Here is a 24850-nt window from a genome sequence, read left to right as displayed (position 1 = left end):
TACGCATTATTGAGTAAAAATTATGAAATAAATAATTGCTGTTTTTTTCTATAGTCATAGAAGTCAGAGTATTGGGATGAAATAAATAAAATGAATTAATTAAATAACCATTTTATTTTGTACTCATTGAACTTGTTAGGTACTTTCCTCAATGTACAGTTTTTTACCGTAAATAGCAATCATAGCATTTTGTACTTCTAACACAATATGTTGATAGACTTCAATCCACTTATCTTCTTTCATTTCACATGTTCTACGTCTTAAGAAATTAATTAATATAATAAGTTTATCGATTTGTTTATTTATAACCATTTCTCTCATATATGTAATTATTAAATTAATATCACAAGGTAAAGGAGTTTGGCCACTGTCCAGCCAGGCTCTCAGTAACTCTCTAACATTTTGCCATGGTAGACCTATTAAATCTAATCTTTCTGATTCTGGTGATTTATTCACTTCACTTGTTTTATTAATTTTAACTAATTTGTTAGATGCATCATTAGCAGGTACATATTTTTCCTCTATTAAATTGAATGAATCTCTACTTTGGCCAAACAAAAACTTGTTCATGAGATTAATTGAAGTTGTATCTTGAGGTTTAGTGGATAAGCTCTTTGGAGGTCTTCCTCTTCGTCTTACAGGTGACTTGGATGTACCAATTACTGGGGATTTCTTTCTTTGTGGTGATGTCACTGAAACTAACTTTTTTGGAGTTCTTGAGTGATTCTCAGGTACAAGTTCTTCTTTTTTTACACAAGAATTAACTTCTTTAGAATTTTCCACCATTATATTATTGGACTCATTTTTAATGCCCTTTGTGTGTTTGTTGGTAGTGGAAAGGTATTTATTCATGGCACCTTTAATCGCCTTGTTTGTCGTTGTCTCTAACTTTGTGACTTGAATACCTATTCCCCTCATTTCTTTTGGTTCTACTTTTAATTTCTTACAAATTCCAATCACCTCCTTAGATATTACACAAGCATCACTGGTAGGATTGTTCACGTTGACAGATTTGTTTATTACATCACAGAAACCATGACCCATAAATTTTGCAGTTTCAACAGGAGCATCTGCAGCTCTAACCATCAGCTTCAATGTAATGCACTTGCCTACTACTTTATATTGCACCATTCTTGTTTGTACTTCAGCTGACAATTGTTGTAGAAACTCAAAACATTGTTCTTCATTCTCAAATCTGATTCCATAATTCACTTCTGCAGATACTGACTTTCTGACAGTAAAAAATGCAAGAGGTGTTGGGTCTCGCCCACGACACTGATCATATAATTGAGATCCTGTTTTATTACCAAGCTGACGTCGTAATACATCCAATGGCAAAGTTTGTAAAGAGCCACATGTTTGATGACCTATTGCTTCCAGTTTTTGTGATGTTTGTCGGCCTACACCAGGTAAATCTCTTAGTTTAATGTCGTACATAAAGTCGTTAACTAAATCACTACATAAAAAGAATTGACCATCTGGCTTAGCATGTTTGGTTGCTAGCCTTGCTTGTAAACGGTTTCCACCAAATCCAGTTGAGCAGGGACAACCTGTTTTTTCTTTTATTTCCATCCTCAATGCAGAAGCAAAATCATGGGCAGATACATCTATTGTTTTGAGGAGTTCAGTACAATCAACATACATTTCATCACAGGAGACTGCTTCAATATCTAGTATATACTTGGCAATTGTATTGTATAGGGTGAATGCTACTTCTTTATATCCTTCAAAATCATATGGAATGGTTTGTAAGTCTGGACATAATCTTAGTGCTGCCCCCATGAACATTCCATTACTTACACCTTTAGCTCTTGCTTCATATGAACAAGAGGCAATTTCACTCATAGATCCATACTTATCTCCATCATCTGTAATACCATCCACTCTTGTTTCAATTTCCTCAACATCAATCATATCTTCTGCCAATCCAGCAGCTTTGCATAACTTTTTGGCCTGCTTTTGTTTGTACATATGAAATTCAGTGTTCCTGTCAACTCCTGGCCGCTTTGAATGAGGTTGTCCTCCTTTGGAATGTGTTACGGCAACAGGTTGGCCTCGTAATTCAGGTCTCTTACGTAAACCAACTGATACAAAGAAACAGTCCATATCAATATGCATTATTATTTTACCACCTTCAAATGAACTTTGTGATCCATTCCCTCTACTTAATATGTGTATTGACTCTTTTAGCTCTACCCGAGATGGAAAAGTAAAATCACTATTTTCTCTTAAATCATTGATGTATTGCTTGAAGGTAGCTCCAAGTTGAGATATGTGGTGAAGTCGGGAGTTATTATAAAATTCTGATATAAAATTAGGATCAGCGGCTGTCTTTATGCTTGTGTCACAGTGTTTTGTTATATCAGATATTATTTGGTTGCTAGTTTCAAAAACATTAAAATTACTTTTTGAGCTTGCATCATAACTTGGAGCTGTTACCACTTTGACACCCGGAAAAGAGACTGATGGATCAGTTTTGTTAGGAGGACTGACTGAAGTTTTATTGTAAGAAGAACATTCAGATTTTGTTACAACATCAAAGTTTAGTTTGGGCTGTGTCCTAAAACTGTTATAAAGTAGGTAATCCTTATAGTTTAGCAAACAATTAGATGCTATGCTTTCTGTTATCCATTCTGGCTTAACAACTTTGTCCAAGTCCATTTTCTTCACTTTAAAATCGGGTAAATTTGAAGCTATGATATAATCACCACTTCTCTGATAAGTATGGTAAACACCACCGTGTCTTGCCATAAGACCTTTTAATTCATCAGCAGAAGGATTTGTATAGCCGTTAACATAAATACTCACGCCACTGAAGATGTTTGAGACTTGCTCTTCATTGTTTTTAGCCCGCAACCGAAACTGCTCTTCCAATTTAGCTATTTTAGCCTGCATGTAACCCCCCCATGCTTCAAATCCATTATCGGGGAAATTATCATCCCGTCGCCTCATGATTCACTTGCACTTTTCAATTAAGTTATCACAATTTCCACAACAAAACAGTAACTTTTATTTACAATTTTACATCACACAACTGAAAAATTCCCTCCATTTTATGATTTTAATGACAATTGGTTTGACATTGACAACTGACAACAATGAGTAAATAAAAACATTATTTTGTTTTTTTTAGACATAGACTATAGACAGACATACACTACCCAATCGTAAGGGTTCATATACCCTATATTGGGTATAACGGCTACGACCTACAGGGGCAGGTACCTTCATTCCTACGCAACAGGGCACAATACAAATCTCCACAGAATAAATAAATTTGTATTTAAAAAAAAACTGTCACAACAATTTCAAAATCAAAATACAACAGTCGCTGTGCGTAACTTAAAATTTCCTTTAATTTATTTATTTCACAAGAAATGTCCACCATTGAAAGCGAAGACTTGGTTGTTGCGCCGTGGGTGGGTCCAACATGCTGCAAGAACTGCAACTCATTCGTAGTTCTATCGTTTAATTACGACATGATTGATAAAATCTCCAGCGCTCTAACTGAAGCACATTCAAAAGGATCACATCGTTGGAAATTGATTTTACTCCGGGCTAATAACTTGGAAAAACTAGTGAGAATGATGAGACGGACCGAAAATGTGGCCTTAGACTTTATAATTATAGCATTGGACACAACGAAAGTGTTTGTTTTGGAATGGGCTAAACAGGTTCTACTGCAAGTGCATCCAGACCTGCGCAGACGCCGGGTGATCCTCGTCAACGGCAGCGGCCTGCCCGTCTACTCCATGGCGATAGAAGCCGAGGAACTGCTCTCCCTCCAAGATGACTTCAACCTCGACATGGTGTCTGCCAATGTGTTCAACAATGAAGATGCAACATACCTTGCTCAGAGATTACTGAAATATTTTGAAGTGTCGGTTGGAGCTGCTACTGGAATACCTAACCTGAACATCTGATCTGATCATGTGCTATCTATGTAATGCTATTATAAGAATTTACAAATTATGATAATGAAAATAAAAACATATCACATTTCCAAATTGTTTATTATAGATTGTACTACAAAATAATAGGAAAGTTTCTACAATTACAATTTATATCACATAAAGAAATAAGAACAGCAGTCAACAAGTATCATCAGCACTAGAGACACTTGGTAACAAACAGCATTTACTATTTCAGGAGTGTGAAGACTAAAAAAAACCTTAGATCTAGATTGAAATACTGCTCATTTGTTAATATAATGTTCATTATTCATAATATAGACATAGATTCTATTTAATAATCCCTATAAATCTTTTCCCAAAACGATACAAAAATGTCAAACTACCAGCGGTTGATGAAGCACAGAAATTTGTCTCAAAACTTTTACACAATGAAGTACTTATATCCTATGATTACAAAACCTAAATAGTGTCATAGTCGACTCACTATAATAAACGTATACAAACAAAATTATGATACGACAATATCACAACTTAACCACCTGTACTAATCAGGTGAAATAAATAAAAACTTAATGATAAAGTAAAATATAATAAAGGTGCTTTGTAAAAAAAAAAAACAGCAAAATTACATTTTAATAAAATAACTTACTCAATGAAAATTTCAAACTTGTGTTAAAATATTATTGCACTGTAGAAAATTAAAACTGCATTTAAGATTCCAATTAATAAAATGGCTGTACATAATGCAAGTCTAAAATGTATGTGTATTGTGTACTAAAATTTAACTAATAAATTATTCCAGGCGAACTTAAAAATATTTAAACACAAGTACAGTTTTCCATAGGCCACCAATGAATCAAGCAAAGAAATTAAATTTCTCAGTCCCTTCCCATAATTAAAGTTAACTTGAATCATAATTATGATATTTTGGTGTTACAACATAGCACAGGAATTAGTCACTACACGGTATCCATAACTTGTAATGATTATAATATAATGTAGTACTAAGTAAGTCCACATTTATAGGAAAGTACAGTGTGATAGTTCTTTAGTATTGTGTCCAAAATCTGATTCAAAAGAATTTTTGAGAGGATTACCAAGAATACTAAAGAACTCCATCGATAACTCGTCATTTGAGTTTTCTCGACCTTAAGATATACATACACTGAGTTAATAACTATGTTGACATCTACAGTATAGCTTACTTATTATGTAACTTCCTGTACTGAGAGATATTTATTTTTAAATCATCTAGTCTGACGGCCAAAAGGTCAAGAGTTATGTATTTCTCATTCAAACAGGCAAGTTGTTACTAGTGTTAATTTAACATTTACACATATCAGATGAAATCCTACCCAATTCTTTCAGACCATCAGACACTTGCACAAGGGTCATATTTTAAATTTCCAAAAACTAATTGCTTATAAAAATCTATACTTTAACCATTAAAATATAACTCAACTTGTGCATTCTCTTTATTAGCTACGCCTTAGGCCTACGCTTAATTATTTGGAGCAAACAATTGTTGGATTAACAAAATCTGTAACCTGGTGGATGGTTTTCAGGATTGCGATCTTCAGGATCCACAAGGCTTATACTAAAATAAATTGTCCGTGAATATATTGAACAATAATAAAAATATATTGAATCAATCTCAACTAAAGAGATATTAGCATATAAAGGAGATTCTTGATATGTGGTGTAGCGTAAGCCTAGAGCAACGTAGGTACTTCTATGTATATGTATAAATTATGTAGAGATATACATTACATAGCCCAGACAAAGTTGAAGACTGAATTGAACATTAACTACCAGATATTTTTATACAAACTTTAGCATTTTCGAGTGTGGAATGTGTAATTGTAAAATTGAATCACATTAATCAATTTAAAGTGAAATATGTAACGCCTAAGAATCAACTTTATCCAGGTAGTAATTGGCTATACGAAAACATGGGCCACTGCTGATGGGTGCCTCGGAAGGACTATACTGGGCAAATCTGGCCTCAAACCTGTTTTGTGGTATGCACTGATTAAACACATAGTCAGGTTCCGACAGTTTGTCTAGTTGTATATTTGGCATACTGAGCACAGTTAATAGCGTAATTATTTAGTCGTGTGTGATGCCCAGTTTAAACAAAATACAGACTGAGCATAATTGGAATATTGCTGTTAGTGCCACAGTATGTTTAAGGGTTCCATCGGACAAACCTTATCCAGTTTTGGCCAATAGTATCTGAAAGACCTTCTGCCGATGGAACCTCTGGGCCTATATTCACTATATCAGTCAAATCATACATTCCTTCAGGTACCCATCAGCTGAGCTCACATCCAGCCGACTTCAGCATAGCACCTACACATCCGGACCTGTACACATCACCATCTACTTAAGCACTGTACATTTGGGGTTTCTGAAACAAACAGAATAAATCTTATTAGATCTAAATATACCTACCACGTATTAGGCTTTTTTTCATTCATCATCACATCCCCACGGCTTGGGCACGGGTCTCCTTCCAATGAAGGGAGGGTTTTAATACCTTAGTCCACCACGCGGACACAGTGCGGGTTGGTGGAGCCCAAAACAAGCAAGAGAGTTCCTGCATTTGCCTGCTTTTTAAAAAAAATATGTGACGCCTCATATTTTATGCGCTCTTACAGCAGAATTTTCAATACGACAATAAGTCGATAGAATATCAATATGGGGTATCTATGTATAACCGTTAAATTCAAACCATCACAATCATCATCTTAGCACAAAAGGCACATTCACCTGTAACTAATCCGAGTCCAAGTTGACCACGTCGGCGGGGGCGGGCGGGGGCCGCGCGAGGGGCGGGCGGCCGCGGGGGCGGCCCGTGCTCTCCCCCAGCATGATCTCTCGTGCTCGCGCCTGCTGCATCGCCATCGCTACGGGGTCGCGGCTGCCGAGCCCGCCCGCGTAGTATTTTGCGCCCATTGACTGTTGGAGAGAGGGGTGGAGTTTAATATCATAGTTGAAATTAGGTTAGGTAACAAAGTATTTCGTGACTCGCGCGGGTGTTATTTGAAATGATGGAAGTATGTTTATTATTTAAGTGCCGTCTCTTAATGAGATTAAAAACTATGCTACTCATTTCTACTTTGGAAACAACTGTATTGCCACAGCAGCGTTAAAACAACGATTAACGCTGGTTTTGAATGGTATTTGACAGTTTAATAAGGCATTTAACAGAGCTATCTATTTTTTTTAAACACATACTTTAGTTTTTTAGTAACGTTCGTTTAGGACACGAATGTTTATGCCATTTTAAGCAGCCTTACATTTTGCTGCTGCATGAGCTGCTGCAGCCGCAGCTGGTTCTGCTGCTGCTGCTGGCGCTGCCACGGCGGCTCGTACTGCAGCCCGCTGCTGCCGCCCATGCCCGCGCCGCCCGCCGCTGAAATAGAGGTGGAGGTTAGAGTGGTAGGAATAGAGGTGGGCAATGTAACGTGCCTGGGGTACGCCACGATTATTATTTTTTAATAAGTAATTGTACTACATAGTTGGGCATGCAAGCGATCATTTGTATGTATAGAAATGTACTGTTGTTTTAAATAATTACATGTAGTAAAAGCACAAAGTGTACATAATGGCTATATTCTACTAAAGCAACAGTTAAGAGTTGTGTATGACGGATTTCATTAACTGACGTGCACTACTGTACTGTGTAAAATGTTAGAATAACATATCGATGAACAAAGTACAGCTTTTTCTCAAGATTGATATGAAAGACAAAATGTTCTAATCTACTCTTAGGTTAAAAATAAGATGCAAACTAGCTAAGAAGGTGTACATACTTGCGGTGCCCTTACCGGCATTCATGAAAGGACCCATCATAGGGTTGGCCATGCCTGGCTGGGCGTACTTGTAGATCTCACTCATTTTCTGCATCAACTGTGGACAAAAATAGCAACTTTATAGCATGGGTTTAATGTGAGGGGAGATTATATTCAAATTGCAAACAAAAGGTAACGTGGAAATGAAATGATAAGAAGCGTGAATGTTGATGATATTTAGTGATGCGCCGATTACACAGGAATCAAATAAATTTACTTTTATGCGTCATAAATAATATAAAAATTAGATCGGCACATCACCATGGTATCTACTCAGAAACTTACACCGTAATCATATCCTCCGAACATCTGAACAAACAAATGAATTGTCAGTACATTTATGATAAGCTCGTGCGTATAAATACTTAAAACATATAGGTAAAGGTGAGATATTTAACATTTAGTATTAACAATAACTACGCTGTGAGTTTTGAGTTTGTCGGAGGATGGCTAATGCAGTGACTACAATGTGTCCTAATGTATGTTATAAGATCTCAACAATGTTAAATATTTACTAGGGTATCCCATAATGAAGAATGGACGTTACTCAGCATGTCTGGTAGATTAAACTGCCTTCTTCTAGTTCATAGATGAAATTTCTCCGCAATACACAGATATACTTAGAATAAATAATATACGGAATGTGTGAAGCTTCGTATAGTGCTTTTGTGTGTGATGACAGTTGCGTGTATGTGTCGCTGTACATTTGTGGTATGTGTTATGATATATAATTATGTTAAACGGGGTTTTTACCACCAATTTAAACGCTTGCCAGACCTGTTATCTGCTAGCATCTCTGCACAAACCGACTTTTGCAATATGTATTTGCATATTTGTCAAAACTGCCATGTGTGGTCAGTTTATTCCTCAAACTTATTGTCTACATTTTCGGTATATGCAGCCAACGAATAGCCAAGTTGCCAGCATTGTGTGCACAAAGGCCACCCCCACCCCAGCATATACATATACTCACAGCGGGATTGGCCTGGTAGATGAGCGGCAGCATGTCCCGGATCTGGTTGTCGTTGATGTTGGGCATGTCCTTGCGCAGCATGGCCGATAGCGCCGCGTACGCGAGTTGCTGCTGCTGCTGCGCCATTAGGCCGGCCGCTGCGGGGGAGGGGAATGGGATTGTTAGATTAGCGGAGGATTGTGAATTTTCACGTATTTTTGCATGTGCATGCTCACGACTATATCATCAGAAGAAGAAGGCAGAGTTGACATCATTTTTTATTTTGATTGGCAAAATTAATTAATGAAAAGAGAATTAATTCGAGATGTTATGTTGGTTTTTATTTTCGTTATATTTTTCCAGCAGGAGTTTGCACAGCTACGTTGAAACATCTTATTATCAGGCATTCAAGATAGCCGGCATACGTATACACGCAAACATCCCTGCGGAGAATAGAATATGCAGGAAAAAAAGAATCTCCACTCCACCTGTGCTCCTCTCCATATACTACCTCATATAAGTACATTAATTTTAGACCAAGTTTTTATAGATGAATACTCACACATGCCATTAGCGTGCATGGGCCACATGTTGGGGAAGGGCGCGGGCGGCGGCCGCGTCTTCTCGTTCTCGAAGTCCTCCCACGCCGCCTTACGCTCTTCTTCCGTGAGGGTCTCTTCTTCCTTGTTCTCGAGAAGCGAGTCGTGCTCGTGGTATTTGTATATCTGTGGGACGATTGGTGGGTGGTGTTATTGCATTGAAAGGTACAGAGGTTTGGTTGGCAAATGGGTGAAAGTTGAAACTGTGAGAAGGGGACATTTTGTTAGTTGAATTGTTGTAAACTGCAAAGTTGACATGAGTATGCAACTACTGCGATATGCGGGTGTAGACTACTGGGGTGTGTACTAGAAATAGCTTCTTATCTCTGTATTGTATATGCCTAGGGTTGTACTTTACGTACCTGTTTCTTGTAGTCAACCCGCGTGGTCCACACAGTACCCGTGTCTCGTAGTCCTCGGGTGTACGCGAATGACGTTTTATATACGTATTTTTTTAAATTTTCTTGTTTACCAACGCCTTAGTAATTCATCAATAAGTCAATGCTTATTAAAACCTACCTGAGTCTCATGATCCTTCAGCATCTCAGCAAACAGTCTATCCTTAGGCAGCGGCGGTATTTCCCTCGGCTCCGGCGGTCTGGGTTCGAACTTGTACAGCTCGGCGAGGTCATTCTCCGCGTAGTGTCGGTCGATCTGCTGCTCGTCGATCACTCGCTTGCAGATTCTTATTTCTGTATATGCCTACTTGTAGCTTTGAAAGTCATGGACCAATGTGAGAACGCGTTCTTATGCTTAGTGTTGTACACCAACTAGCCATCTTAGCATGTGTCTTCGTCTCGAAATCGGATCTCGTAGTCCTTACTACCTCTCTCTCGTAGTCCAAAGGTGTTTGCGAATGACGTTTATACGTTTTTTAATATTTTTCTCGTTTTACCAACACCTTAATAATTGATCAATGAGTCAATGATCTTATAAAAACTTACCTGTGTCTCATGATCCTTCAGCATCTCAGCAAACAGCCGATCCTTAGGCAGCGGCGGTATTTCCCTCGGCTCCGGCGGCCTGGGTTCGAACTTGTACAGCTCGGCGAGGTCATTCTCCGCATAGATATTACCTTCTCTATAGAAGCTTGTCACGTGACTATGAAGTCGTCATTCCGCTTACCACGCCAATTTAGTTAAGCTAGCCGTGTCTAAGTTAATTTTTATTATTAATACCTGAGTCTCATGATCCTTCAGCATCTCAGCAAACAGTCGATCCTTGGGCAGCGGCGGTATTTCCCTCGGCTCCGGCGGTCTGGGTTCGAACTTGTACAGCTCGGCGAGGTCATTCTCCGCATAGTGTCGGTCGATCTGCTGCTCGTCGATCACTCGCTTCGAGATGGCTTGTTTTGTCACTTGGCGCTCGTAGATTTTCTCTTCCATTGTTCCCTGTGGAGGTAGGTTTGGTGTTGAAATACATAGCATAGAGAGCAAAATGATAATCGGTAGAATAATGCGTGATAGAGTAACACATTAATTAATGCAAACAGTTTAAGTAGGAACTTTTTTATAGCCACATGACGCAAACAACGTATGCAATTATAAAAAAATGCATGTATTAAAGTTCCAGGGTCCCTAGAAGTCCCTAATTCCTCATTCCTGTAGTTTTTTTTTTTGCCTTTTTATTTCATACTAGTTTTTCAGCACAAAATTCGCTTCCCCGGAGAATTCCAGGATAAAAGGTTGTCTATATTAGAAATAATTGAATACTCAAATGGTTATTTATTTTTTCCAATCAGTTTACCATTTTGGAGTCTTTTCAGCACAACCTTCTTACAGAGTGTAATTTTATAATTCCAACTACTGCAACTACCTAGCTATACTAACCATGGCAAGAAACCGGTATATGTAGCAGGGCTTCTTCTGGCCGAAGCGGTAGACGCGGAAGATGCTCTGCACGTCGTGCGACGGGTTCCACGACACGTCGAAGATGACCACGCGGTTCGCGGCTACCAGGTTGATGTTATATAGCTATATATAGCTTCGAATACCCTTTATAGGGCTTCACGTGGGAATTCCGAGGCAAAAAAGTAGTATATAAAAGGAATAATTTAGTACTACAATGTTTTTTTTTAAATCTGTGACTAATAAGCATTGGTTACATAATTATCTGCCCGCATCCGGACGCAGAATCCTTTTCTAAACTACTTGATACAATTATAGTGACCTGTAGCTCTCGACAACTCAGTCATAAACCACAGGCACTATATCTTCAGTTAGATGGCAGTCTAACATCAGGGATCCATGGAGCAGTGGATCTAGCCGCTGCAGCGTATAGCCACAGTCCATACACATAAGGAATCTATTCACACAGGTCTGTGATACTAACCATGGCTAGAAACCGGTATATGTAGCAGGGCTTCTTCTGGCCGAAGCGGTAGACGCGGAAGATGCTCTGCACGTCGTGCGACGGGTTCCACGACACGTCGAAGATGACCACGCGGTTCGCGGCCACCAGGTTGATGCCGAGACCGCCCGCTCGTGTTGAGATTAGGAATAGTCTGGAACGGTTATACGGTAAGACAGATTAGTAATATATAAGAGAGATACAAAGGTATCCCATAAAGATGGCTATGCCGAAAATCGGAACATTCGAATCTTGTCGATGATTCTGTACAAAGAATAAACGTTTTATGTCTTAATACGCCTTTCGTAGTTAACTTTTCTGCTATGTTTAATACTTAATGAAATCGCAGCGATTGTCTCGTTCTCTGAGGCAGTTGTCCCGACAACGGAAACTACGTATTATCCGTATTTTATTGCTGAAGAAACATACAATAGGAGAGGCATAAACATGCATACCAAATTGATGAATTAATTAATTACTATTAATTAATTCATCAATCCTCCTCTAGTCGAGCTTGGACTAGTCCTGTAGTCCAAGCTCGACTAGAGGAGCATGAACCTTGCTACATTGCCACGTATTCTGCATACACGTTGTGAAAACAGTGTCAAATATGACAACGAATGAATCGGTGATTCGTGAGTTTGAAAAAGGTGTAGGTATAAAAGTACTCATGAAGCTAACTGTACCTAGCCCGGGGGTTGTCCTCTCTGTTGAAATTCTTGCACCAGATGGAGCGGTTCTCGCAGGAGGTGGACCCGTCCAGCCGGAAGTAGTCCACGCCGGGGGACCACGAGCCTGCAATTGTTACAACGAAACTATGAATTTGCTGTCGTACCATTGAAGTTTGTACGTACTTATAATGATGGTAGGAAGCTGACACCCAGAACTATATGTTTATTTATTTATTTATTTATATAAGGCACATCAACAGTACATGTTACAATACACTTATAAAAGAAAGGTTAGAGAGATACTTATCAATAACATGTACCAATTACAGACATGCTCAACACTTGTTAGGCACATAACAAAACATATGTGTTAGTTAGTTAGTACGCTATTTTAAATCCCGGAATACCCAAAGGATAACCATCGAAGGAGAAGCAACGACTGCGGGCTAGTAACTTATATACGGGATAACATAATTCCGGGCTATGCTCCTACATACGAAAATGTACATACTAGTTTCTTCTGTTCAAGGGTGCTTTAAAATTCATGGCAAAAAGTTCGCTCGTTACGGTGCGGTGTCTTTAAAATTACAAAGAATTATTGTCGCCCTAATAAACTTTTTTACCACATAAAGAGGTATGTACTTGTGTATGTTGTGTTAGTGATTTCGGGCTCTATGTGGCTGCATAATGATAAATTAGGTATCAAAATCTGTGACTTACCGACATGGTTGCCTAGTTTCTCGTCAATGCGAGCCTCTTGCGTTGCCTCGTCGATCTTGCCGAGGAAATGTTCTATTAGGTCCAGCGAGTATAGAGATTGTGAGAACACCAGCCTGCAACACAAACATAATATTTCAATATTTGTTTAATAAGCACGTAATCTTAGTTACGTTAATAACATTTTCAGTTTAATATAGTAAGTAGTCAATTAGTAAAGGTGTTTCATGTGTAAATAAACAATACGGAGCTTCTGTTTGTCTGTTAATTTTAGATTATAAAGCTTTTTACTCGGGTGCAGAAAATGAGCTTCTCTACATACTCGTACCAACTGTACCTTTAGATTTAGATATATGTAGGTCCGGCAAAGGTAACTTAAATAAACACATATACATAAAAAAACACATCCCATCACATCTCTACTGCTGGGGGAAAGAGACCCTCTTTACAAGGAAGTAAGGTTTTTAGGTCTAGTCCACCAAGCTGGCCTAGTACGGGTGGACTCACAGCTTGTCCCCGATGGCCTCGCATCTATCTATCTACAATGGACTCACAGCTTGTCCCCGATGGCCTCGCATCTATCTATCTACAATGGACTCACAGCTTGTCCCCGAAGGCCTCGCATCTATCTATCTACAATGGACTCACAGCGTGTCCCCGATGGCCTCGCATCTATCTATCTACAATGGACTCACAGCTTGTCCCCGATGGCCTCGCATCTATCTATCTACAATGGACTCACAGCTTGTCCCCGATGGCCTCGCATCTATCTATCTACAATGGACTCACAGCTTGTCCCCGATGGCCTCGCATCTATCTATCTACAATGGACTCACAGCTTGTCCCCGATGGCCTCGCATCTATCTATCTACAATGGACTCACAGCTTGTCCCCGATGGCCTCGCATCTATCTATCTACAATGGACTCACAGCTTGTCCCCGATGGCCTCGCACTGCCACAGTATCTCGTACAGTTCCTCTATGTCTGAGAGTGCTTTCTCTTCCGCTGGCTTTAGTCTATCTATCTATCTACAGTCCAACTATAAAGTCATGAAAATAAAGAGCGCGATTTTGCTAAGACTTTTTATCATTATAAGTTATTTACATACATTTTAAAAATAAAATACCATTTTAGTATGGCTTTTTAACGGATTTGTCCTTAAATAAATACAATACATCGATAAAATACGGTTTGTAACAATTAGTTAGAATCCGATTTCATGACTTTATAGTGTTACTGTACAATGGACTCACAGCTTGTCCCCGATGGCCTCGCACTGGCGCAGGATCTCGAACAGCAGCAGCAGCTTGTGCGAGTTGCGCAGGTCGTCCAGCTCCTCGTCGTTCACCAGCTTGATCCACCACTCCGTCGGGTTCTCGTTCTTCACTTCTTCTATGTCGGAGAGCGCTTTCTCATATGCTTCGCATATGAATTTACTCACTCACTCACTCTCGATGGCTCGTTGACCCGAAGTGGATCTTGGCCTCCGCTACCAAAAGACGCCACTTCTCTCTGTTCTGCGCAAGTTCTCGCCAGTTGTCCGCTTTGAGCTCGCGCAGATCCTTCTCCACCTCATCTCTCCAGCGATACTTGGGGCGACCGACTGGCCTACGCCCAACGGGTCGCGCTTCGTATGCCATCCTAGCCGCCCGATCCTCTCCCATTCTTTCTACGTGCCCGAGCCAGCGGAGTCTTGCAGCTTTAGTCTCTCCAATTATGTTGGGCTCGGCCATTAGGTTTTCGAGTTCAGCATTTCTACGGATCCTCCAGGTGCCATCATCGCGTTTCGTGGGGCCAAAGAGCTTACGTAAGATTTTACGCTCTGTGACCAGGAGTTTATTCTGTTCACTTTGAGTCAACGTCCAAACTTCGCACCCGTACATAAGGATTGGCCTTACGACTGTTTTATAGATGCGCAGTTTTGTAGTTCTTGATAGAAGTTTGGACGTGAGTACTTTGTGGAGGGCAGCCGAGCATCTCAGCGCATTTTGGACCCTAACCTCGATCTCTCCTTCTCGGGTATTGGCATCCGTTATTGTACACCCTAGGTACTTAAACCTTGCGATACCCTTGTAGGTCGTGTTTCCTACTTGGAGGTCTTTTCTTGGGTTGTTTGGGTCGTTGCGTCTTGTCATGTGGAGATACTCTGTCTTCTCCTGGCTTATTCTAAGCCCCACTTTGGTCGCCTCCTCTTCAAGGACTTGTGCCATCTTTACCACCTCTTCCTCAGTCTGACCGATTAGGGCAAGGTCATCAGCGTAGCCAATTACCTTGTGCTGTCCTCCTAGTGGGATGCCCACATCTAGCGCCAGTACTCTTTGGATGGTATGTTCGAGTACTAGGTTGAACAGCACGGGTGACAGCGCATCTCCTTGTTTCAGCCCAGTAATTACCTCGAACTCGTCCGTCAGTTCGTTGCCCACTTTCACCCGCATCTTGCTCTTTCTCGTAGCCACTTCGATCATTTGGACTAGTTTCTCAGGAATTCCATAATTCCTAAGGATGGTGTACAATGCCTTTTTATCAATACTGTCGTATGCCTTGGTGAAATCTACGAAAAGCGAGTGAATATCTTTTGCGTACTCCCACCTTTTCTCCATGAGTTGTTTTAAGAGAAAAAGTTGGTCAGTTGTGCTGCGATTTTGCCGGAACCCACACTGGTAGTCTCCTATTATTCCTTCAGCGTACAGTTCCAACCTTTTTAACAATACATACGACAGTATTTTGTAGGCAGTTGGGAGCAGGGCGATGCCGCGATAGTTGTTGCATTTCTTCCTGCTTCCTTTCTTATGTATTGGGCATAAAACGCCGACATTGAACTCCTCCGGTTGTTGCTCTTTATTCCAGATGTTGATGACGAGCTCATAGATGCGGGATTGTACAGCACCTCCTCCGTACTTCCAGAGTTCCCCAGGGACATCATCAACACCTGGGGCTTTGTTGTTTTTAAGCCTCATTATTGCCTGTCTTACTTCTTCAAAGCTCGGTGTAGGTATGTCTTCGCTATTGACGACTTCATGGTTCCGGATTGCGACATTCGGTTCTGGACAGTTGAGTAGGTTTTCGAAGTATTTTCTCCAAGTCTCTTTTATTGTCCCTGAGTCCATCACCAAGTTTCCACTTTCGTCTTCCAAGAACTGGGTGGTCGGTTGGTAACCCTTCTTAGTAGTCGTTACTTCTTGGTAGAATTTTCTAGTTTCGTTGGATCGAATGAGTAGTTCCATATTGCGTAAGATCATATCTAGATGTTTCCTTTTGGTCCTCCTGATAGTATTTCTGCAAGCAGTTCTGGCTTCCTCATACTGATCTTTCCATTTTTCATCTTGTTCTGCTAAGATTTTACACTTACGCCTTATTTCTACCACCCTGTCGCACTCTTCGGTCCACCACTTTCTACCTTTCTTTCGCTTTCTTCGGCCCAAAATTTGAAATGCGGTGTCTTTGACAGTGCTTTTAACTTTCTCCCACTGCTCGTTTACGTTACAATGCTGTATTTCTAAATGAGCTAATCTGTTAGACAGTTCCATCTGAAATTTGTGCCTGGTATTTTCATTTTTTAAAGCATCTGTATTTATTTTCAAAGTTTCTCCACTGAGTTTGCTTTTGGCGATATTTATTTTGGCTCTCATTTTTACCCCAACAAGGTAATGATCGCTATCGCAGTCGGGGCCTCTGAAAGATCTTACGTCCTCTATACTGTTTTTATGCCTGTCATCAATGAGAACGTGGTCAATTTGATTGACAGTATGACCATCGGGGGATTTCCAGGTGCCTTTGTGAATGTCTTTATGGGGAAACATGGTGCTACTCACTACCATTGTTTTGGCTGCTGCAAAGCTTACGAGTCTCAAGCCGTTTTCATTTGTCTGTGAGTGTTTACTATGTCTCCCAATCGTTGGCATCAGGTGTTGTTCTCTTCCAACTTTAGCATTAAAGTCCCCAATGACCAGTTTCACGTCATATGATGGGATCTGGTCAAAGAGGGTTTCTAGATCTTCGTAAAAGGTGTCTTTCGTGGCTTCCTGTGCTGACTCAGTGGGTGCATAAGCGTTTACTATAGTTATGTTGGAGAATTGACTTTTTAGACGTAGTGAACAGAGTCTGTCAGAGATTGCGTCGAATCTTAAAATATTGTTGATTGCGAGTTTGCTTACTATGAATCCCACCCCGTTGATATGTTTATCGTTATCAGTCCCACTGTAAAATAGAGTTGCACCATTATCAAGACTACACTCGCCTTTTCCTGGCCATCTTACTTCTTGCAGAGCTGAGATGTCAATTTTATAACGTTGCAACTCTTTATTCACCTGTTGCAATGCACCAGCCCTGTTCAAGGTTCTAACATTCCATGAGGCTAATCGGATGTCCATTAATCGTTGCCGTTGGTCGTCGTGTTTGGGATCGGATCGGTATTCTCTTGGTTGCGGTTTCATAATCGGTTGAGTTTTAAGGATGTGCAGGTGATTAGCCCACAGCACCCCGATCACGGCGATGGGGCTGCCATCTGTGCGTCCGTGCCCGCAGAGCCAGTCTGTTTAGGGGGTACCCCAAGGCTTCTGGCAGCCTGAGTGGTTTCATACGGAGTGTCCTTCTCCGGCCTGTTGGTCCGCGGGAACTATTTTATTTCATTCCTACCCTGCTACAGAAGTAGACGGGCGTGCCCCTATCCGCCACCTGGGGACGCGTCTCCTAGGAGTGAGGCTCTCCCGAAGACATATGAATTTAGACACTTGTTAAACAGTGTTTAAGTTACATACACCTCTTTCTCATATGCTTCGCATATGAATTTAGACACTTGTTAAACAGTGTTTAAGTTACATACACCTCTTTCTCATATGCTTCGCATATGAATTTAGACACTTGTTAAACAGTGTTTAAGTTACATACACCTCTTTCTCATATGCTTCGCATATGAATTTAGAGACTTGTTAAACATTTCTTTACCGTAAGCACTGCAGGTGTGTAATCTACTTTCAGAGCATGAATTATGAAATTTTTTAATAATTTTCAACTCACAGCTTGTCCCCGATGGCCTCGCACTGGCGCAGGATCTCGAACAGCAGCAGCAGCTTGTGCGAGTTGCGCAGGTCGTCCAGCTCCTCGTCGTTCACCAGCTTGATCCACCACTCCGTCGGGTTCTCGTTCTTCACTTCTTCTATGTCGGAGAGGGCCTTCTCTTCCGCTGGGTCTAGTTCCACTGTGGATGGGAAAGAATTATTAATGCTATCCATAGAAGGTCAATAACTATAGAGAAAATTGTATGAAATTTGGTATGTAGAAAGATTAATCCGTGGATTACTTTTTATACCCAAACTTACTTTTTATTACGCACTTTCAAAACAGGAAATTTGAATGTGTGAAATGCGACCTACACTGAGTTGCACAAAGAAACTTTAAGCTAATGTCGGCATTAAATCGATTGCAGCCATGGCATTAGCCTAATTTTCCTTTCTGCAACTCGCCATTATTCAAAATATATAAAATAGTTTTACGTTGACGGTGCTAAATGTATTTACCCGACTGCCGAAGGAGGAGGGTAATGTTTTGATTTCTTTATTGCACAAATATGAAATATGTGTGTGTACAAAAGTATACATTTGTACAAAAGGTGGACTTAATGCTAAAAGCATTTTCTACCAGCCAACCTACAGGCTGTATTCTTCAGATTGGCATCAAATATGTTTCTTTTTCTGTTCCATAGTAATCTAGAATACTCTACCTGGGTTAGCCCGCGTGGCCCGCCTCGTGTTGGCCTTGCTGTCCCGCTTGCTCTTCTTATTTGCCTTCTTCTTCTTACTCTTCTTGCGGCTGTCGTCGCTCGCGTCGGAGAGGTCGTCCGACGACTCCTCTGTTGTCGATTCCTGTTGAATATTGTAGGTTTAGGATGGAGGATGGACTTATTCGTTTAGTTACTTATAGTAGTAGACCACCTTTTTTGTACCTATGTGTTTGTATATAAGCTTTGTAAATTCTGTTCTTGTGTACAAATAAAGAATATTCTATCTATCTATCCACCTAGTAGGTTGCGCTGGAGGTTATTGAATCAAATCAAATATCTTTTTCTCGACGTAGAATTTCACAATTACTTGTCGATAGTCATCTATCACTCTACCACCATTACATAAATGTATTGGTTAGTTTAAATTCAGATACATGTTTAAAAGGGTGCAACTACAATTTTTTGCATAATATATTTATTGTTTACGGTATCGGATTACTTTACAAAATGGCATATATTGATTGTACATTTTAAACTTTGCGGATATTTTCACGAGACTCCTCTGCTGCCATCGACTTACCGGTGGTGTAGACTCGTCGTCTATGAAGTCAGCCAGCGACCCCTCAGAGTCTTCCTCTTCTTCTTTGTCTCTCTGGAAATTTAAACATACATGGATAAATTATTTACTCAACAACAATAACTTAATTATTCAGCGTAGCGCAGTATTATGGGTGTAAAGCATCCCAAGTAGCCTCTGAAAATGGTAAAATGTGATTTTACCCAGTGTTCTAGCTGAAAACCAGCACTATGGTCTACATCCAGTCTGCATCAATCTGAGCTAGAATCCGGAAGCAACCCAATTGCTCATTTCACTTGTATTTTTTTCATTAACTTTTTTGTGTTGTTTCTGAGTGCATGAAATAAACTTGTATTCTTTCTTTTAAAATTACCCCTGAGTCCCCCTTTTTTGTTTATTATAATCCCCCTCATTAAACACCCTGTATATCAAACACAAACACAGTCACCCCGTGCACACAAGGCGGCGAGCAGGGGCCAGAGCGGTTGCTGAGGATAGGACGGCGCGGCGCACTATCATGAAGGCCCACTACCAGGGTACCTTAGGACAACTACAACATAACAAACACATGGTATTGCTCCTACCTTCTTCTGCTGCATGATCTCGTACCGCTCCGAGTTGTACTTGAGCACGAGCGGGTGCGTCCATATCCGCTGCAACGACTGGAAGTCCGGGAACAGGAAGCCAGACGACTTGCCCGGGAGCGGTCTGGAAACAGGGATAAATTGTTGAGATTTGGTTTTTACTACCTAGCTTCGAAAGGTTTTCTCGTGGGAATTCCGGATACAAATATGTGCCCATATGTTTGGCAAATTTCATAAAGATAGTGCAGCCGTTCCTAGAGTAAGAAACATCGATACTCAAAAACTTTCATGTTTGTAATAATTAGTATAGGATTAGTGTGTAGCAGTGGACGGCTGCTACAGTAGTATCAAGGTCTACTCTCTTGGAGCCTTATGTCTTAATAACGATTCACAGGATCTGATGATGATGATAGTGAACAACACTGTTATTTGTGGAACGCGCACAAAGCGAGTTTATCGACGTCGACAACGAACCCGTGCCGCGGGGACAGGCGACACTCACCTCCGCGAGTAGTTGTCGAGGTAGTGCTGGTACAGCTTGGTCTGTATGTCGGTGAGCCTCGTGCTGCGGCGGCAGGGAGGGGGCTAGTACGCCGTGGTCTCGTGCCGCGGGGGCAGGCGACACTTACCTCCGCGAGTAGTTGTCGAGGTAGTGCTGGTACAGCTTGGTCTGTATGTCGGTGAGCCTCGTGCTGCGGCGGCAGACACCGTGGTCTCGTGCCGCGGGGGCAGGCGACACTTACCTCCGCGAGTAGTTGTCGAGGTAGTGCTGGTACAGCCTGGTCTGTATGTCGGTGAGCGTGATGAACAGCACGTACTCGTGCTTCGGCGGCAGGAACGGGGCTAGGACGCCGTAGTCTCGTCTCTGGAATTATTGAATTTGTATGTTATACCATATTAGTACACAGTATGCCTATAGGGTTCTATCCAACACAATACTCGGGTGTCTTTTAACAAACGGTTAATGTATTTTAATATTGTATTTAAATAAATTTTGTACTAACATACAGTCGTTTGACAGGCGGCCAAATACTTTAACATTTTGGTGAAGGTTTTTTGTATACTACATCCTCAATTAATGTTGCATATCAAGCATATACGGAATATGAGTTTTTTTTTCTTTTTTCACACCTTAACAGCTTCATAGATTACAATGTATTTTGGTTTAGGTGTTAGAGTACACCTGTACAAAAACAGCTTCCTAGTTTACAATGTATTTTAGGCATACTCTAAAATCTTAGCAGATACTACTATAGCCCTATAGGATCCTTAGCACACCTGCACAGCTCCATCTAACATCTTATGCAGCACGTGCGAGCGTCGCTTCATGATGCGGATGTCGTGGTCCGTGGAGTCCGTGTACTGCCCGTTGGTGATCGGGTTCACGAACCGGTTCAGTACTATATAGCTCAGTCTTAGATGACCAGAATATATAATAATTATGTCTAAGTGGATTGTAAGAGACCACTATACACAATATGGGTTACTTTAGTTGCTCTTTAGATCGATGTCGCATTGAGAATTATGATTTGTACTTCCTAAAATTATGTTAGGTCTATAGGCCGGCAAACACAGAGAAAATCAAACGATGACCTTTGCATCTCGATCAATTACAATCTCTGCTACCGATCATCACTGTATCAAAAGAACGGTAGGTTTAGCAGATATAGGACACTCAAATTACCTGCACAGCCCCGTCCAACATCTTATGCAGCACGTGCGAGCGTCGCTTCATGATGCGGATGTCGTGGTCCGTCGAGTCCGTGTACTGCCCGTTGGTGATCGGGTTCACGAACCGGTTCAGATACTCGTTGTATTTGCCGAGCAGGTTCGGCTTCACGAACTGGACCATGCAGTAGTCTGGAATGGAGAATGAATTTGTTAACATACTGTAATCAATTTTTTATGTATTTTTAGGAGTTAATTCGGCAATGATGAAGATGGTGCTATATCTGCCGAAGTATTAAAGCGTTGGCGTAAAAGAGTTATTGAGTAGAGTATACCACGAACAGGAAAGGAATTTAAACCAACGATCTTGGACAGATAGCCTGTAGTGGTTGAATGAGTAAAGATGAGATCAAGTGTGTGGCGCTCGTGACAAACACTAAGCCATCTAGAGTTTGTCACCCATGGTTTAAGGATTGCCCAGTCAGATTAGCGTCTGTTGCAGACTGTCCAGGCTGCGCCGGATGTAAATGAGAAATATCAGGGAAACATTGGCTTATATTTCCATAATTCTACTCACATTCTTTAAGGTTATTCTGCAGCGGTGTCCCAGTGAGCACGATGCGTCGCAACGTCTTCACTCTATTCATGGACTGGGATAGGGAAGTCTTCTCGTTCTTGAGCAGATGCCCCTCGTCGCACACCACGAGGTCTGGACCTGGAATTAAATGTTTGTACTTTAGTATTGGAAATTGGAACTGTTGCGAGGATTGTATGGTTCAAATGTGTTGTTGAAAGTAAGCTTTGAGCTGCTGCAGCTCTGGCTAAAAGTGCACCTGAAGATAGCAAAGTAGTAAATAGACATTGCTGTTTCATCTAAGATTTATGTACATAAAATAGTGGTCTTATGCTTTCGTCACTAAGAAGTCGATCTTCGGTGCAATCAAGTCGGCTACACTAGGCTGCTCTAGAACGTACTCTAGAAGGTTCTAGAACGTACCCGGGTCCACGAGGCTCCTCTGGAAGGTCTGCAGCATCTTCTTGCGGTACTTCTTGCTGTTGTCCGCGGACAGGTTGCGGAACATCTCGTAGCCGAGCACGCACACGCCGCCGTTGTCCAGCCACTGTTGCAGCTGGAACGCTCGCTCAGAGTTCTGCTTGAATCTGGAAAAGGGTTTTTAGGTTATGTTGTGAGATTTATAGGTAGTGATTGTGAAATCTGTTTTTCTATTAAGTAACTATAAGGGCCAGTGCCCTATGATCCATAGTTAACTCAACCATTGGTCAAAAATGGCTACCATTACTGGTTTTTAACCAACAAAATATCTATGCAGCTGTTATGCTTGACTGTAATGTAAAGTAAACATAATAGACACAAGTAAAACAGTTGCATAACGCTGTCGAAAACAACGGCATTACATATAGCCTAATAATAAAGACTCCACCGTTTCCATCCACTCATTACAGCATGTACATTTTACTCTTCGAAAATCACTAAAAACGCCTATTTAGTATCCAATAATAAGGCTGGCTGACTTCTAAAGCTTATAGGACTCACCTAGACAGCTCATAAACGTCGACATCATAATCCGCGTTGGCATGTTTCAGCCACATGTTGAACTCGTTGACCCAGTTGAGCACGGTGGACAGCGGGCACACCACGAGCACGCGCTTCACTCCCGTCAGCTTGCCGTGGACCAGCAGCGTGTGGGTTAGCGATACCACCTGGGGGTGGCATAGACAACATTTTATAATACAATAAACTGAAATGCAATAAATTTTGCTATATTTTGCAGCCTATATCTTGTTTCACGGGGAAACACATCCGACAAAACCCTTATTACATTTGAATAAGGGTAGTCAAATTCTAATAAGTTTGTATCATATGACTTTCCCCGTGAAATGGAATATAGTAGGTACGAGTAATTTCTTTCAGGAATATGAATGCTTCTCATGCACTGTAAACAGTTGGCTCTGATTATAATCAGGGGGAGGTGTGGTTCGAAAGAAGATAGAGTCACAACTGTGCCCAGAGTTGAAAGGTACACTTTGGTTACATAATGTAACGTTGTAAAGAACCCAAGATATAAGTACTCATAACCTAAGCGAAATCAAGCAATGTATGAAGAAAATCACCACCCTACCCCTCTGAGAGGCAGGCGTGAGCGCGTATGTATGTAATTACTAAAAAAAACTCACCTGAAGTGTTTTCCCGAGACCCATGCAGTGCGCCAGTATGCATCCGGACCCCTTGTCCTTCTTACTGCGTTTGGCGCTCTCAAAACAGGCATCCCACATGAATTTTATACCGTTGGCCTGAAAACAATAAATAATGTAGTATTTTTTATAGTGTCTGATCACTACTACTGAAGTACTGAAGCATGTACATATTATGTAACCTTTGTATCTTAGTGTGTGCAATCATGCAATGTGGATCCTCATAGCCTAAGCGATATGTATATAATTTAGTCAATTATTACCTGGTGAGGTTTGAGTTTCTTGACGAGCCCCGGGTCGACCTGTATGAGCGGCTCCTTGGTCTCGGGGTCGAAGTCCAACACCACCTTGTCTAGAACCACCTCGTCTGGTTTACCGGACTCGTCGAATTGAAGGTTGTTGTACTGGAAATAGAGTGCTGTTTTGTTTAAACTGTATTATGGTTGTGGATTTCGATTGTAGTACTGATAATTATCATAGTTTAGAATACAAATTGATCCTACTTAATATTATAAACGAGAAAGTTTGTTAAAGGAACGGATGTATGAAATATCAGTAATATATATGGTTTTCTCTTTCACAGGAAAATGGCTGGAACAATTTTAACAAAATCAAGTATGTAGGATGCTGATATCATGGATAAGGATATATGCTATTTGTATCCCAAAACTCCAACGGAAAACTTCTTAAGGCGAAGCTCACAACCACTATTCCTATAACTAGTAATAAATAACCACGTAAACTCACCAGTCTCTGCCGCTCGGCAATACGCGCCACTCGCTCGCGCTCCTCCCGAGCAGCCTTCTTAGTCGCCTCCTCCAGCTGGTCCTTGCCCATCACCTGTTCAACACACACAATATTATATTTAAGTATTTACAGCTCAAATACATAGTGATAATAATCATTAAATAAAATAGGATGATATTTCAAAGTCCACAAAAAAATGCGTTATATTAAAAATACACCGAAAATTAATGTTTATCTGATGATGATGATGATGGCTTAGAATACTCTCTTGATCAAGTTAC

The 24850-nt window shown here is 40.8% G+C and overlaps 3 protein-coding genes across 3 annotated transcripts in view; 1 reads left to right on the top strand and 2 right to left on the bottom strand.

Moving 5' to 3' along the window:
• Positions 1-95: 95 nt before the first annotated feature.
• Positions 96-2954, bottom strand: LOC105388835 (DNA repair protein Rev1). The gene has a single exon (XM_048627227.1). It carries the CDS (start codon positions 2950-2952, stop codon positions 136-138), a length of 2817 nt encoding a protein of 938 aa, XP_048483184.1. The 5' UTR covers positions 2953-2954; the 3' UTR covers positions 96-135.
• A 336-nt stretch (positions 2955-3290) lies between these two features.
• LOC125489839 lies at positions 3291-4001 on the top strand. The gene has a single exon (XM_048627135.1). The coding sequence runs from the start codon at positions 3378-3380 to the stop codon at positions 3921-3923; it is 546 nt and encodes a 181-aa protein (XP_048483092.1). The 5' UTR covers positions 3291-3377; the 3' UTR covers positions 3924-4001.
• The window catches only part of LOC119692685 (transcriptional regulator ATRX homolog), a 29922-nt gene continuing 9066 nt past the window's right edge, over positions 3995-24850 (bottom strand). Inside the window, exons 8-29 of the mRNA XM_048627136.1 lie at positions 24570-24662; positions 24086-24226; positions 23805-23921; positions 23164-23330; positions 22606-22769; positions 22186-22323; positions 21625-21800; positions 20684-20805; positions 19941-20064; positions 19360-19431; positions 18780-18921; positions 18077-18257; positions 13063-13175; positions 12358-12466; positions 11654-11825; positions 10501-10713; positions 9286-9448; positions 8745-8881; positions 7748-7829; positions 7217-7332; positions 6687-6875; positions 3995-6324 (exon numbers count right to left, since the gene is read on the bottom strand). Coding sequence (XP_048483093.1) covers positions 6693-6875; positions 7217-7332; positions 7748-7829; positions 8745-8881; positions 9286-9448; positions 10501-10713; positions 11654-11825; positions 12358-12466; positions 13063-13175; positions 18077-18257; positions 18780-18921; positions 19360-19431; positions 19941-20064; positions 20684-20805; positions 21625-21800; positions 22186-22323; positions 22606-22769; positions 23164-23330; positions 23805-23921; positions 24086-24226; positions 24570-24662 — 2925 coding nt within the window. The 3' untranslated portion in view covers positions 3995-6324; positions 6687-6692. The remainder of the gene's footprint in view (positions 6325-6686; positions 6876-7216; positions 7333-7747; positions 7830-8744; positions 8882-9285; positions 9449-10500; positions 10714-11653; positions 11826-12357; positions 12467-13062; positions 13176-18076; positions 18258-18779; positions 18922-19359; positions 19432-19940; positions 20065-20683; positions 20806-21624; positions 21801-22185; positions 22324-22605; positions 22770-23163; positions 23331-23804; positions 23922-24085; positions 24227-24569; positions 24663-24850) is intronic.

Source organism: Plutella xylostella, chromosome 18 (assembly GCF_932276165.1).
Source record: "Plutella xylostella chromosome 18, ilPluXylo3.1, whole genome shotgun sequence".
NCBI classification, from domain to species: domain Eukaryota; kingdom Metazoa; phylum Arthropoda; class Insecta; order Lepidoptera; family Plutellidae; genus Plutella; species Plutella xylostella.
The sequence above is the reverse complement of the archived record's forward strand: the minus strand, read 5'-3'. Positions and strand labels throughout refer to the sequence as shown.

Excerpts from the sequence above, each read along its gene's own strand:
- LOC125489839 (XM_048627135.1), top strand. The coding sequence starts at position 3,378 with ATGTCCACCATTGAAAGCGAAGACTTGGTTGTTGCGCCGTGGGTGGGT.
- LOC105388835 (XM_048627227.1), bottom strand. The coding sequence starts at position 2,952 with ATGAGGCGACGGGATGATAATTTCCCCGATAATGGATTTGAAGCATGG.